We start from the raw sequence: 15,685 nt of genomic DNA on the forward strand, positions 1-15,685 counted from the left end.
GGGCTTTACATTGTTATCCTGGAGAAAAAGAATCTGCATCTGTTGAATTTCTGTCCCTCACTTTTCTGCTCAAGGCACATCATCTGTGCCGTGCCGTTTTTCAAAAGGGAAGGCTGTTTTCTCATTCACCTCTCCCTGGCTGCATCTGTTCGTTTTGTACAGTCCTAGCCCCGCATTACATTCTGGGCATGTCAGAACGTAATGCGGTGTAACAAGACGTGATGTGTTGGATGAGACTTTATGTAGCGGAAAAAGGTTCCTGTGCTTTCCCCCTTTTATTATTTACATTCTCCAAGAAGGTTATGTGCCACATGAGGTTTCTGCAGAGATAAATAGCTAACCTGAGCACTCTGGCACCTTCCCCAGAATCCAATAAGGGCTCTGTTCAAAGCAGTCGCCTAATGCTTTTAAAGAGCCGGCCTCGGAGGATAGCCTTGAAGGACCTCACATGTTATGCAACCCGATGCAGCCTGCTGACAATTTACACATATCAGGAGGCCATTGGCTCAGTTGAGGCACTCATAAATCTTGGGGGCTGTTGAGCGATTCTCACCAGTGGTGGTTTCCTGTTCTCAGTTGTTCTTAGGCACAATCCTGCCCGAAGCTGGTTCGTACATGTGCCCCTCACTTATTTTTTTTTTAAATTATTGTATCATTTGAATATTACTTTTTATATTAATGCTTTTCTTCATTCGTTTTCAAACAATACATTTTCCCTTTTTTTCCCCTCCCCCCTATATTTTTTTCATAGTTTTATCAAACAGCAGTAAGTTCATTCTTTGTAATCTCTTCTCCCATTTCTCCTCATTGACTCCAGCTTCTTTCATCCAGTTCTCATATATGGTCCATATCTTCAAGATTTCGCTCTGTTTATCTTGCCACAGTTTATTCTTTGTTATTATTTCGAAAATGTCCAGTGTCACTTGTTCCCAGATGTATTCCCACACTTAATTATTAGCATATACACTTGGTGAGGGCAACTCATGCCACAGTTTCTTACGGAGGGACCCATAAGAAGAGAAGAAGAGTTTTTATTTATATCTCTCTTTTCTCAGTTGTTCTCACTAACCTGGAAATCTGGCTGGGCAATGTGTTAGCATGCAGTTGAAACGTATATTTTTGAGACATAGGGCATCACACAGGATTGTATGTGATAATGGCCCCCAGTTTGCTGAACCCAAATTTAAAAAGAGCTTTCTGAGTATCATAACTGTAAGGAATTCCATAGACGCAGAAATAAAAGGCTTTGGTAATGAAAGTCCATTTATTAAGACATCTTAGAAAGCTCAAGTACACGCAGTGGCAGGAATGACACTTCCCGCCAGAAGCACAGGTTATAATACCATTCACCCCATCCTCCCTTCCTGATTCCCATGGGAACGGAGACTTCATCTCCCGCGCAAAGATAAAGTCTCACACGAGTGACATCTGGCTCCATCGCCTGGCTGTGGAATGCACTCAAGGTTACTTCACCATCAACACCATTGAATCCTTTTACACTCTTCGCCTCCCCTAAAGAAGCACCCCTTCCCCCCAGGTTGAAAGGCTTGGCGGAAAGCGCTGCGTGGAAAGCAGAAATAAGGGTGGGGGCTTCAATGTTTTCGAATAAACCCACATTGATGATTATACCCAAGTAGGAATATCCCACCCAAGAAACCTACATAAATATTGTACCAAGCTGCTTATCGCGATAAAGCTTGCGTGAGTCCAGGGATAGCGCCAATTCTACCGAAAGTGCTTGTGGCCCATCAATAATAGTCGGAGGGGCTCCTCCGCTGGTCGCGCTGCAGGCATCGGTGCTGAGCTTCCTTGAACAGCAAGCTGGAATGATGGAAGACACAGGATGGATGTTACTAAGAGAGTTAGAGCAAATCTAAGCTGGCAGTGACATCATTAATCACTTTAGTAATTTGAAAAGGTCCCACAAATCTTCTTGCCAAGTTTGGAAAATTCTATGCAACGCCTTCTTGATTTTTTTGTAGATAAATACACACCCAGGAGCCCACACACGCAGAGGGAAAATCTGAGCTGCGTTTATCCGCTTACACATGTTTTGGGAGTCCCTTTGTCAGTTGCAAAGTGGCATGGTTCGATCCTACTTCCATCCCCTCGACTAGGGATAGAAATCCATTATTGGAATTCTAGGGGGTCAGCAACTGCTACGAAGTATTAGCGTGAAGTTGCTTGGTAACGGGCGGAAGGAGCCGCACCATGACACAATTTCAAAGGGGGGTTTCTTTGTACTACTATGAACCGCGATTAGTTGTAGGGCGCATTACTTCGGCATAAGCGGAATAATAAGCTGCGCGACCAATTGTCTTGGTGGTAGTTGGTGTAAGAAAGTAAATACTGCTCTCGGGTTATGTTCGTTCTCTTCCGCCTGCGCCGTCACTTTGAACGTGGTAGGGCGGCGACGGCAGAAGCTGGCGTTCCCCAACAATCCTTCAAAAAACGCTTTCCAGAACTTCTTGAGATGAATTGGGGGGGTCAAGGGTCGAGACCACCTTTAACGAGGGCGGAATGGAGACGGTAAACATGTTGAATAAACAAATGCCGTACCAACTTAGGAGCAGAGGGGATGGAAGCACATGGAATAAAATGGGCTTGCTTAGAGAATAAGTCTACCACCACCCATAAAACCGTGTTGCCATGACTTTCGGGCAAATCTGTAATGAAATCCATGGAGATGACTTCCCAAGTTCTTGAAGCTACCGGGGAGAGGTTTCAACAGTCCATGGGGCTTTCCGGGATGGTTTTGGCTTCTGCACAAACTGAGCAGCCTTTTAATGTAAGCCTCAATGTTCTTTACGATTGGCGCCGCCACCACAGAACTGGCCATGGCTGGCGCAGTGCATGCCAAAAAGCCACCAAAATGTCCAGCCGAACGGGCATCGCGGGTAAGCTTCCAAGAACTTCTGTTTTGGCGAGCGGAGGGGAGGCATCGCACCAACATCTCCCCCCCTCCGCCCAAAACTCCATTCTCCAAACGCTAATTGGGAGTCCCTTCAGCCGCTATAGGACTCATGCAGCCCACCTCGGGCCTCCAATTCCCGCAGGAAAGGAGAGACGCAGACTGGGAACGGGTGGAGGGGAGGCTGATCGCTTGAGATCGGGTGACAGCCAACCCCAAGCTGGGAGTAAAAGGAAGCGGTGCGCGGAGATGTCCTCTCCAGGGCAGGCAGCGCTCCACCCCCCTCCTCTCGGGTAAGTAGCGCTGAGAGGCCTGGCGTCAGCTAGCTTCGTTGGTTTTCCCAGGGAAAAATGGACTGTAAATGAGAAACGAGAAAAAAATAGAAATCGCCCAACGTAGTTGTTTTGCGGACATCTTGAAGGGGGGTGGAAAGAGCTACCAGGTTTTTATGATCCCGGACCAAACTTGAAAGTGCGGGTGCTTTAGCCTCTTCCAGCCAGTGGCGCCATAAGTGGAGAGTGTAACTGTTTTGATGGCCGCAGTCTCCTTGTCTCCTGCTAAAGTCCAGTTGAGTTCGAAGCACCAGAGAATTTTTTAGGACAAATAAGCACCACGGAACCAGCTCTACTCATCTTTATTTTTTCTGCAACAGGGCTGCCCGAAAAGCTTTGTCCGAGAGTATGGCCCACTGAACTACCTAATCGGCGATCTGGAGTCGAGGTGCTTTTTAGGGATAGGTTCCGTGGTAAACGCCAGATTTTAGTAGATTTGAAAGGCTGTTTGACATTCCTCAGACCAGAGAAGGGGCCCTCGGCTTGGCGACAGTGAATCTCGACCCTTAGTGCAGTAAGAGGTCTTCGTGAGAGGGAGAGTCCAGTCTCAGCAAATTGGGGTATAAAATCACGATAGAAATTAGCAAAACCGCTAAGAAACGACACTGGAGTTCTTTATGGTTGGTGGGGCAGAGCCATTGGAGGACTGCATCACTTCCTAGCAGGATCCATTTTTAAGCCCTCGGGCGAGATCCCGGTAACCCAAATAGTCAATGGAGGTCCTGATGAAAAACAGCATTTGGAGAGTTTGGCAAAGAGAGAAAGTTGTCAAGCAAGCGTGTTGCCAATACCTCTCGGACCAACATTTCCATGCTCTTCTATAGTTTGGCGAAAGCAACATTAAAACGCCATCTAAATATACAACAACTCCCTTTGTACAGTAAAATCATGGAGAACTCGCGTTGATAAGGGCCATGAAAGCTCTGGGGCCCCACTTAACCCAATGGCATTATTATAATATTCAAACTGTCCAAACTTTGTATTAAATCAAAGAGTCAAGGTGTTCATAATCCTCTCAGCAATTCTGACTCCTGACCGTAGTAAAGCTTCTCTCTCAAGTCTAATTTGAAGTAAAATGCGTCCTTTGCCGAAAATGCGTCTAAAAGGTCCTTGATCAAAGGCAAAGCGATATTTATTGGACAGGGAGACCGCATTGAGACTCCTCGATAATCTGTGCAAAGCCGTAGAAGACTCCATCTTTCTTTTGACAAAACAAAACGGGAGCAGCGCAGGTGTATGTGTTTGGCAGCCCACGTATTATCAGAGAACCCATGAAAGCAAGGTTCTTGTCTAAGAAAAGCACGTAAGTTCCTTCTCCTCATTGGGACTACATATGCGGTGGAATTCTACCCCTTGGGCAGTTCGCCTCCTGGTTGTATGACAATTTTACAGTCAGTGTCCTCTGTGGGTGGCAAATTGATCGCATTCCCGTTCCTGAAAAACTCTCTGGCATAGATCCTGATATGCAGGTGGGATGTCAATACAGAATCGGAGCAATCACTGAGGAAGCCAGGAGAGGGGGGGAGTGTCAGGAGGCGATTTTGGATTTTCTTTCCCAATTCATGTGTTCACCGCAGGGAGGGTCAGTGACCCCTAGGATCCTTTCTTTCCAAATGAATTTTGGTTTCATGTAACAATAACAACAACCAAGCGCATGCCCAAAACTATGGAGTGTTTGACACTGGCTAAGTAAAATGAACCTAATTTTCTCCCAATGGTCGGGCGAACGGAGGAGAAATCCGCCGTGCTTTGAATTCACTGGGTCGTCCTTCGCATTCCTCGAGGGGCTGCCGTCCATTTTGGGTGAATGGTATGGGCTTAGCCAGGGGAATTCGTCCAGACTCCAGCGTTCCTCTGCCACCCAGGGCCGCATTAAGCAGTGGGGAGCAGCCGGAACGTTTGGCTACAAGGGCCGTAGGCTATACTGCGAAAGGTGTGTTTAATAGTTACGGGCTGGCCAGAAATGCTTGAACAGTATTGGAGCCGCTTGCTCTTCACCCACCGTCCATTAGAGTTTGACCCATGCGTCCATGGGGGGGGGGGGGGTTGAAGAAAGACAGACAGCTGCTTCTCCTCTACCGCCTGTCGGTCACCCGCTTTTAGATCCCGAAGCCAGTGGAGGAGCGCCCTGACTCCGTCGTGGTGGTTTGGCAGCGAAAGACGAGTAATGGCTGAGCTGGAGCGGTTGGTTTTGCTTCTTTGGGACAGTTGGCTATTAGGATGACCTGGCCCTCCGCGAGTAAAGGAACACACAACCCAAGTCGGCGATCGCTGCTCAGGAGGTGGTTTTTTTTTCCGGGTAGTTGCCGGGCTTGGAGAAACTTGGTGGGCAACGGTAGTGGTTTCGCGGCTACGTGGTGAGAGCCTCCTTGACGAAATACGATTCCTGTAAACAGGAGACGCTTCACTTGAGACCCCAACTGGATCCAATCTGCAATGGTACGCAGGAACCCGGATTAAAAGCAACATGTTTCACTTGAAGCTTGCTATCCACAGCATCCCAGAAGTATTCCGCGATCTACTCATGCGTTCACAGGCCACTCAGGGAGGAAGTTCGAGCAGTCACGCATCTAAATTCACGGACAAATTCTGCAAAACGGGCGGTTGCGTCTGTTGGATGGTTTTGATGGTGCGGATAGCTTCATTCTTCGCGCCTGGATCTTTGAAAGCCGCTCTCAAAGCTTGGAGGAATGCGGGCACTGTGCTGCAGATCCTCATCCTGCAAAAATCCAAAACAGTCAATGTAACCAGCGTCGGCTGCCCTTATCTAGGACTGTTTCTATGCATGTCCACGTATTTTTTTCGCTGCTTCCAGACCGGTAGAGATCATCATAGTCTTCCAAGGCAGCATTGAGTGCTGCCAAGATGAAGTAGGAAGCGTTTAAAGCGTCCCATCAAAACGGCTGATATTGGTACTCGGGGCGAAAGTAGCCCGTTCGACGGCTCTTTTGCGCTTCGCTGGGGAGGTGGATTTATGCTTGGCTGAGCAGGTTGGGCAGGCGGCTGTTGTACAGGGGGGGGGCTGGAATGCGGGCGCTGGCGGTGTCAGCTGGCATTTGCGGTGGCAGGGACTCCAGGTAATGCGTGGCCCCTGGCAATCGCATGATCAGTAACAAGCATAGGTTCCAACTTGCATGGCCCTCTGGTCTGCTGCACTCCTTAGTTCCCCTCTCTCCAAAGCGAGCCAGCTTCCCTCTCCTTAAGTAGACCATCGCATCTGGAATGCGCATGCAAAAGCAGCTTTTTTTCTCACTTAATTTAAGCTGTAGTTCGTCCCTGCTTAAGGGCTTCAGTGAGTTCACTTTGTGCGCGGCAGAGAGCCTGAACGCCAATACTGTCGCTGTAAATCCAGTCTGGACTGGTGTTCCAGGACTTTATCATGGACTGACAGATTCTGGGCATATTGCCGCTTGGAGCTGCGTCTTTGGCAACGGGTCCAACTCGAAGCTGGACTTCAACTGGCGCTGTTGTTCCCGGTCCCCTCTGCAGGTGGGTTTCAAGCCCCTGTTGCTTTCAACTGGTGCCTGTTCCTCCTCCCATAGCTGGCGTTCCACGGTTCCATGCCGCTTTGGGCATCTCTCGAAGTCGCCTACTTTACTCTCATCCCAGTCTTCTCTCGATGGGGAGAGGAAACCGGTCCGGGCTGCTGGGAATGCAGGCTTTCTCTGTGACTCTTCGTCATCAGGAAGCTTGAAGCCCTCGAGACACCAGAAGCCGCCCGTAGAGGCCACCGGTATTCCCTCGAGGCATCTCCCTGCAGCGGTGCGATAGCGGACCGGATGGGGTCCGATTGGGGAAGGGGCTGGTACGGATACCCTCCCAATCTCCAGGTTGAGTCCCGTGTCCTTGACGGGCCCCCAGTGCTGTGCCACGGTGCGTTCCTTTGGGAGCATCACCAGCCACGAAGTCCAGGAATCGTTCAATGGATTCCTGGGTTGTCGCGATGAAAGGTGGTCAAGCCTCGCCTCCTCCCATGACAGGTTGCATCTGAGGTTTGTAATCCCACACGAACGGGTAGAGATCCGCTCCATTGGTATGCTTCGCATCCATGGACCTTGCTTCCAAATCCACTCTCCATGGAAGTCCCCATCATCGCCGCCGCCACGGCCCCTACGCTCCAACGGAGTAAAGCGAAGACCCGTATGCTTAGCAATCACGTAGGATCGCGGAAAGAGCCACCAGCGAGGGCCCGTTTCTTCCCTGCCGGTTCTCTAGATCCAGAAGGGAAAGCACGCCCTCTCTTTGGGCTACCGCGACCTTCCGCCAGAAAACATCCAACCTCTCGCCATCGCAAGACAGCAAGAGGTCCACTGTACGTTAATAACATAGATGAATTTATATTCCTGCCACAATGTAAGGAATTCCATAGACGCAGAAAATAAAAAAGGTAGACACTTTGCCGAAATGAAGGCTTTCAGTGACCGTCCACGGCCATTTATTAAGACATTATCTTAGAAAGCTCAAGTACACGAAAGTGGCAGTCTTATGACACTTCCAGCCAGAAGCACAGGTTATAATACGCATTCACACCCCATCCTCCCTTCCTGGACTGTTCTCCATATGGGAACGTGAGACTTCATCTCCCTCGCGAAAGAGGATAAAGTCTTCCTACCGGAACTTCATCTCAGCGCAAAGATAAAGGAGTCTCCGCCCGATGCATCTGGCCCATCGCCGAGACTGTGGAATGCACTCGGCCCATCAGCCTGGGCTGTGGAATGCACTCAAGGTTACTTCACCATCAACACCATTGAATCCTTTACAATAACGTTCAAAAGGTCACAGACACAGCTATCCAGAATACATATGGCCTAGTACAGTGGTGGTGAACCTTTGGCACTCCAGATGTTACGGACTACAATTCCCATCAGCCCCTGCCAGCATGACCAATTGACCATGCTGGCAGAGGCTGATGGGAATTGTAGTCCATAACATCTGGAGTGCCAAAGGTTCGCCACCATGGTCCTAGTAGAAACGGGGAACAGGATAGTTAAAGGGCTGCTGAGCAAAGCTGTGGAAGAACAGTTGGATTTATACCCCACTTTTCTCAGCTGCAAGGAGTCTCAAAGTGGCATAAGAACATAAGAACATAAGAAATAGCCTGCTGGATCAGACCAGCATTCTGCTACTCGCAATGGCCCACCAGGTGCCTTTGGGAGCTCACATGCAGGATGTGAAAGCAATGGCCTTCTGCTGCTGCTGCTCCTGAGCACCTGGTCTGCTAAGGCATTTGCAATCTCAGATCAAGGAGGATCAAGATTGGTAGCCATAGATCGACTTCTCCTCCATAAATCTGTCCAAGCCCTTTTTAAAGCTATCCAGGTTAGTGGCCATCACCACCTCCTGTGGCAGCATATTCCAAACACCAATCACACGTTGTGTGAAGAAGTGTTTCTTTTTATTAGTCCTAATTCTTCCCCCCAGCATTTTCAAAGAATGCTTACAAACTCCTTCCCTTTCTGTCCCCACAACAGACACCTTGTGAGGTAGGGCTGAGACAGTTCTGAGAGAACTGTGACTGGCTCAAGATCACCCAGCAGGTTTCATGTGTAGGAATGGGAAAACAATTTTAGTTCACCAGATAAGAGTCTGCCACCCATGTGCAGGAGTGGGGAATCAGCCCTGGATCTTCAGATTAGTGTCTGCGGCTCTTAACCACTACACCACACTGGTTCTCAGGCAGAGGGAATTAAGAACCTTTATGGGATGGGGTTGGGAGGCAAGAACAGAGGCACCAGGGGCTTGGCTACATGGTAGAGAATCTGCTAGGCAGGCAAAAGGCCCCAGGTTCAATCCCCAGCATCTCCAGTTAAAAGGATTAGGTCAGAAGTGATGGGAAAGATTTATTTTTGAAACCCTGGAGAGGGGCTGTCAGTTAGAGCAAACAAGACTGACCTTGTCAGACTCAATTCTCTGACTTAGGACAAAATACTGTGGCTTGGTGGTAGAGCACGCAGAAGGTCCTCACTTAACCCTGACACCTACAGTTAAAAGGCTCTGGTGACGAGGAAAACCTCTGCCTGAGAGCCTGGAGAGCAGCTGCCAGTCTGAGTAGACAATGCTGACCTTGGCAGACCAAAGGACCGATTCTGTGAATGGTAGCTTCAGGCGTCCTTTGAAGATCCCCTGATGGAGCATAGCTACTGCCTGGGAAGCATTGCCCAGAATCGGCCAACAATGCCCATGCTGGGTTATAACACTGAACAGCGTTGTACCTGCCTGGTGCTATGGGAGAAGGTGTGGTGCCACCTGCTGATTACTCCATCAAAGGGTGCTGAATCCTCCAAAGCAGGTAGCAAATTCCCCCTGCCCTTCCTGCATTGCCCAGCAAGGCAAACATATTTATTCCAGCAAACCTCCATGTGAGTTACCCCTCTTAGGGACTGATGAACCATCTCCCTGGAGAAGCATTCCCCCCTGGCTCGTTCCAAAGTTATAGTTGTGGATGAGACCAGTGATGGGACCCATTTGCACATGCAAGTCCTCGTCATTTGTTGTCTTTGTCAGCCAGCGTGCGCAGGCAATGTACCTGATTATTTCGAGCTTTGGTAACTTCCATGCATCTCAGTTGGGGTTAAAGCCTTCTTTAACTCCAAATCAGAGGCTTGGTATTAAATTCTTAACTGGTGTGAGCACTGCAACTCTTTTGTTATTTATCCCATTGAAGCAGAGAGCAGTTTTCACAAAATCAGCCTACAAAATAAGAGCCAGCGTGGTGAAGGGGTTAAGATGTTGGACTAGGACTAGGACTGGGGGAACCCAGGTTTGAATCCCCCACTGGTACTATGGAAGCTTGCTGGGTGACTTTGGGCCAGTCACACACTCTCAGACATGACCCTGGCTAGTATTTGGATGGGAGATCTCTAAGGAATACTAGGGTTGTGATATGGAGGCAGGCAATGGCAAAATACCTCCCAGCATCTTTTGCTTTGAACCCAACCAGGGTCAGTGCTGACTAGTATTTAAATGCGAGGCCTCCAAAGAATACCAGGGTCATGATGTGGAGGCAGGCAATGGCAAATTCTCTCCTAACATCTTTTGCCTTGAACCTAATATCAAGGTTTTCGCCTTGCCCTGTCTCATATTTGGATGGGAGACCTCCAAGGAATACCAGGGTCATGAGCAGAGGCAGGCAATGGCAAACCACCTCTGAACATCTCTTGCCTTCAACCTAAACAAGGTCAGCCCTGGCTTATATTTGGATGGGAGACCTCCAAGGAATACCTGGGTAATGATGTGGAGGAAGGCAATGACAAACTACCTCTGAATGTCTCTCACCATGAAAATCCAACAGGGTCACCATGAGTCAGCTGTGACTTGATGGGGGGAAAAATGCAAAGATCTCTCCGCCAAGGCGTTTACAATCTTGCGAAACTTGAGTTTTTGACAGTCGCATCTGATTCAATCCTGTCCAGGCCTTGCAGTGAGAAGAGGTGAGGTCCAGAGCAGTGGTGGGATCCAAAAATTTTAGTAACAGGTTCCCATGGTGGTGGGATTCAAACTGTGGCGTAGCGCCAATGGGGCTGGGCAGGGCACGACGGGGGCATGGTGGCCAGGGCATTCCCTCCTGGTGGGCTGTGGCAAGAAGAAAGCGCCAAGCCGCTGCGCCGATCCTTGGGCTGGGGAAAAAGCGAATGCCTGCACTTGGCGCAGGCTTTCGCCACGCCCGCTCGTGACACCCTCCCTGCTAGACTGCTTCCAAGTTCCCAGGCATAGCTTACTGCTGAGAGGAGGGGCGTAACTAAGGCAAAAATCATGTGGCAAAATCACCAATTAGTAACCCCCTCTCGGCACACACAAATAATTAGTAACCTACTCTCGGGAACCTGTGAGAACCTGCTGGATCCCACCTCTGATCCAGAGGCCGCTGAGGCCCCTTTGAATGTACACTGTGATCTCTTGTGCCAAGTCCGGCAGCAGAACTCTCCAGTGTGATCTGCGCTCCTCGGTTTCATAAATCTGTGAAATGTGAGGGGCAGCCCCAAAGCACTTTTCCTTTGGAAACGCAAATGTTTGCCAGCTAGCTGTGGTTCTGCTGTGATAAAAGGAAAATGCTTTTTGTATTCTCTGCGGCATTGTTACATTTTTTCACATGTCTGAGAGCAGAATAGAACCAGGAGGGCCCATATAAAAACTAGAGGAGGGTTCAGATTTCATGGATTTAAGAGCTTCCTTAACTCTCTCCGTGAACTCAGCATAGGTTTGGTGACTGAGTTTGATGGCGACTCTCTTTCGATTCAAATGTTCAGATTTCATTTATGCTTTCTCGGCTCTCAGGCTGAACTTGGTACCTTTGAGCATACATCTAAGTTCAGTTTTTCCTGCCTGAATATTTCTTTCATGTATGTTGGATAATGGGTTCTTGTTCCATGGAAAATCCACTGGCAAAAAATTGCTATAGTGAATTACCCAACATGTATCAAAATAGGATGTCATGTTAGGATGCCCTTGTGTTGCGTGCCATCATAGGCACACCTGATATACTATCTAATCAATACTGTCCCCTCCAGGCCTTGGGATCGGGCACCATATATTATTGCTGCTGCTGTGTTTTATAATTATAGATTTGTAAATTGTTTTAAATTACCTTAGTTTTTATGTGTAAAATGTTGTTTTTAGCCTGCTGTGTTTAATGTTATTATGTATTGTTGTTGCAGGCCTGCTGTACGATGCCCAGAGCCCTTCGGGGATGGGCGGTTAAAAAAATAAATTAATAAATTAATAAACAAATAAACAAACAAACAAATAAAAGACCATAACTTAATAAAAGCCAGTGTGGTGTAGTGCTTAAGAGCAGGTGGATTCTAATCTGGAGAACCGGGTTTGATTCCCCACTCCTCCACCTGAGTGGCGGAGGCTTATTTGGTAAACCAGATGTGTTTCCGCACTCCTACATTCCGGCTGGGTGACCTTGGGCTAGTCACAGTTCTCTCAAAACTCCCTCAGCCCCACCTACCTCACAAGGTGTCTGTTGTGGGGAGAGGAAGGAAAAGGAGTTTGTAAGCCACCTTGAGTCTCCTTACAGGAGAGAAAGGTGGGGTATAAATCCAAACTACTACTCCTACTCCTCTTCCTCTTCTTCTTGACATCTGACCTGGTGGAACTCTCTCTCTGTTCAGTTCCATAGGACTTACAAAACAGAGATGCTCTGCTGGGCCTTTGGTTGATGTAGCTGTGGCTAAACTAAATATTGCTGCCTTCTCCCCCCATCCTTCTCCCCCCATCCTGGCTCGGATATTTTTACTGTTCCTCCTTCCCCTTTATTAAGGTAATTTTAGATTGGAAAGGAGGAATTGGAAAGTTGTTTGCCTGAGGAGCACCATCTTGGTGAATTAGTGATTTTAAGGTTGTGAGATTTGTATTGAAATGGTTTTATTGTTAGCCGCCCTGCACCTGGTCTTGCTCTGGGGTAGAGTGGGGTATCAAATTTAATAAATAAATAAATAAATAAATAAATAAATAAATAAATAAATAAATAAATAAATAATAATAATAATAATAATAATAATAATAATAATAATAATAATAATAATAATAATAATAATAATAATAATAATAATAATAATAATAATAATAATAATAATAATAATAATAATAATCTGCACAGTCCCCCAAGGAGCAAATAGGTCTAGGAAATTACAGATTGTGAGGACAGCAGTGTTGGTGTACCATTGAAGAAGAAGAGGAAGAGTTTGGATTTATATCCCACTTTTCTCTGCTGTAAGGAGACTTACAGGGGCTTACAAACTTCTTTCCCTTCCTCTCCCCACAACAGACACCTTGTGAAGTAGGTACAGCTGAGAGAATTTGGAGAGAACTGTGACCGGCCCAGGGTCACTTAACAGGAATATAAAAATGGGGAAATAAATCCAGTTCACCAGATAAGAGTCTGCCACTTAGGTGGAGGAGTAGGGAATCAAACTCAGTTCTCCAGATTGGTGTCCACTGCTCTTAACCACTATACCAAGCAAAATCTGAGTCCAGTAGCTCCTCAGGGACCTACAAGATTTTTGGGGTAAGAGCTTTCAAGACCTTTGGGCACCACACCGGGGGTGGGGTGGGGATCCTTGAATCTGACTGTGAGAACACATTACAAAATGCAGGATTGCAACAGAGACGGGATATTTATTCCTTCTCTAGGTGTTTATCTCTGACACATAGTCACACCAAGGCATCTGTGACTTGGAGCAAGGGCTTGAATTAACATCCTGTGCTTTTTCCCCCTGTGTTGCCAAGAAGAAATAAGAATGGTTCAAGCTGTAATTGTCGACTGGAGTGAGAGAGAGCACGAGAGAGCGTGCACATTGGACTTGGCTCTGCGCTGTTTACAGCTGTTGTCCATTAGAGGCCCTCAAGAGTCCAATTTCTGGCCACAACTGTACAATCCCATTGGTTTCATTTGGCAAGAAGACTGCAAAATAGCTCTAAATCACCACAATGGGGGGGTGGGGGGGAGAGATGAGTGAGAAAGAAAAGGGAAGGAGTGGGTGAAGCCACCAAAATTATTTGGCAATGAGAAAAATGCAGCTGAACGTGTTGTCGAAGGCTTTCACGGCCTGGTTCAACTGGTTGTTGTGGGGGTTTTGGACTGTGTAGCCGTGGTCTGGTAAGATCTTGTTTCTAACATTTCGCCTGCATCTGTGGCTGGCTGACTGGACACAGTGTGTAGCAGACTTCTCTCTGTGATACACCTCTGAAGATGCCAGCCACAGATGCAGGCGAAATGTTAGGAACAAGATCCACCAGACCACGGCCACACAGCCCGGAAAACCCACCACAATCAGCAGCTGAACATCTTTGTGCTGAACCAGGAAGCGAGCTTTTTAAAATTTGTTCATTTATGCACCTTTCTCCCCAATGGGACTCAAAGCAGCAGACATTCTGCTGCCATTCTCACATCCTTACAACCAATTGTGAAGTAGTTGCGGCTGAGGTCATGTGACCGGCCCAAGCAAGCTCTATGGCAGAGTGGGGCTCAGAATGTGGGTCTCTTAGTCCAAAAGTCTAACCACTGCATCATACTGTTGACATAGGGTCAAAACTAGCTGCTCTGTGTCATCAGTAATGACTTGATACTTGCCTTGGCCTTTTTCAAACTGAAGTTGATTTTTAAACACTTCTTGTGTGCTTTTTTTTAGGTGGCCGTCCTTACGTGGTCTTGATGGCCCGTGTCCACCCTGGGGAGAGCAATGCCAGCTGGGTAATGAAAGGAACGCTGGAGTTCCTCTTGAGTAATGACCCTATTGCAGACCTCCTGAGGCGCTGTTTCATCTTTAAGATCATTCCCATGCTGAACCCGGATGGAGTCATCAACGGCAAGTGAGTGGGGTGACTCGAGTCTCTGCATCTATGGGCGGATGTTATCCCATTCCTAGACCTGCGTGGCTGTTGCTAATGAAGCCGTTCTGACTTTATCTCAAGCTGGTTTGATTTCCATAGACACCTTTCCAGCTAACAGTCATTGGCCATCTGTTTCCAAGCCTGAACGACTGTTGGTAAACTTGGCTAGGATGGTTATTGTGGGTTTTCCGGGCTGTGTGGTCGTGGTGTGGCAGATATTGTTCCTAATGTTTCGCCTGCATCTGTGGCTGGCATCTTCAGAGGTGTATTACAGAGAAAAGTCTGTTACAGAGGTGTATCACAGAGTGAAGTTGTGTAACAGACAATTGGGGGGGGGGGCAATGACAAAGTGCACAGAATCTAGGGAGAGAGCCGTCTCCTTTTGGCAGAAATGGCAAAGAGCTGGAGATGACTGAGTATCGTACGTTGGTGCTGAAACCAACCAGCTTTAGTATAATATTTGAACATCACTTGCTGAGTGTGAGGAACAGATAGAGACCATAGATCAGTTCTTTGTTCCATAGCTATTCAGATCCATCAGCTTAGCAAAGGGAACTCTGGGCATCCAGAGTTCCTACAACAGTTAAAACATCACTCCCCTCCCAGATCAAAGAAACAGAAAACAAAAAGTGTTCACACAGAACAAATTTGTCTAACATTTCTACCATCAGATATATGCAGTGAGTAACTTTTCAGCCCGGACCGTGTGCCGGGCTCCATGCCAAGAAACAGAACGGGATGGGAAGCAAGGTCAAACTCAGGCACTGACATTCCGCCTCCTCTAAGACCCCCCTCCCAGCAGCTTAAGAGGAAAGGCCTTGTGAAAAGCAGCCACCAACTGAGGGGTGTGCACATCAGATGCATAGACCCACTGATCATGCCCAACTGGAAACCCCACCCACGAAACAAGATATTGCAAGTGTTTGCGATGCATTCTGGAGTCAAGAATGGCATTGATCTCGTAGTGCTTCTCCCCATCAATCAGAACCAGAGGAGGACGGGTCAGGGGGCCGTGCCAGGCATCGAAACCAGGAGCCCACTTGAGCAAACTGGAATGAAACATAGGGTGAATTTTGCTGAGTGATTTAGGTAATTCCAAATGAGC

The 15,685-nt window shown here is 47.8% G+C and overlaps 1 protein-coding gene across 1 annotated transcript in view; it reads left to right on the forward strand.

Moving 5' to 3' along the window:
- Positions 1–15,685, forward strand: part of AGBL1 (AGBL carboxypeptidase 1) — a 554,681-nt gene that overhangs the window by 174,530 nt on the left and 364,466 nt on the right. The window contains exon 17 of the mRNA XM_048481859.1: positions 14,379–14,559. Within this exon, the coding sequence (XP_048337816.1) occupies positions 14,379–14,559 (181 nt within the window). The remainder of the gene's footprint in view (positions 1–14,378; positions 14,560–15,685) is intronic.

The sequence above is a fragment of the Sphaerodactylus townsendi genome, linkage group LG17, assembly GCF_021028975.2.
Source record: "Sphaerodactylus townsendi isolate TG3544 linkage group LG17, MPM_Stown_v2.3, whole genome shotgun sequence".
Lineage (NCBI taxonomy): Eukaryota > Metazoa > Chordata > Lepidosauria > Squamata > Sphaerodactylidae > Sphaerodactylus > Sphaerodactylus townsendi.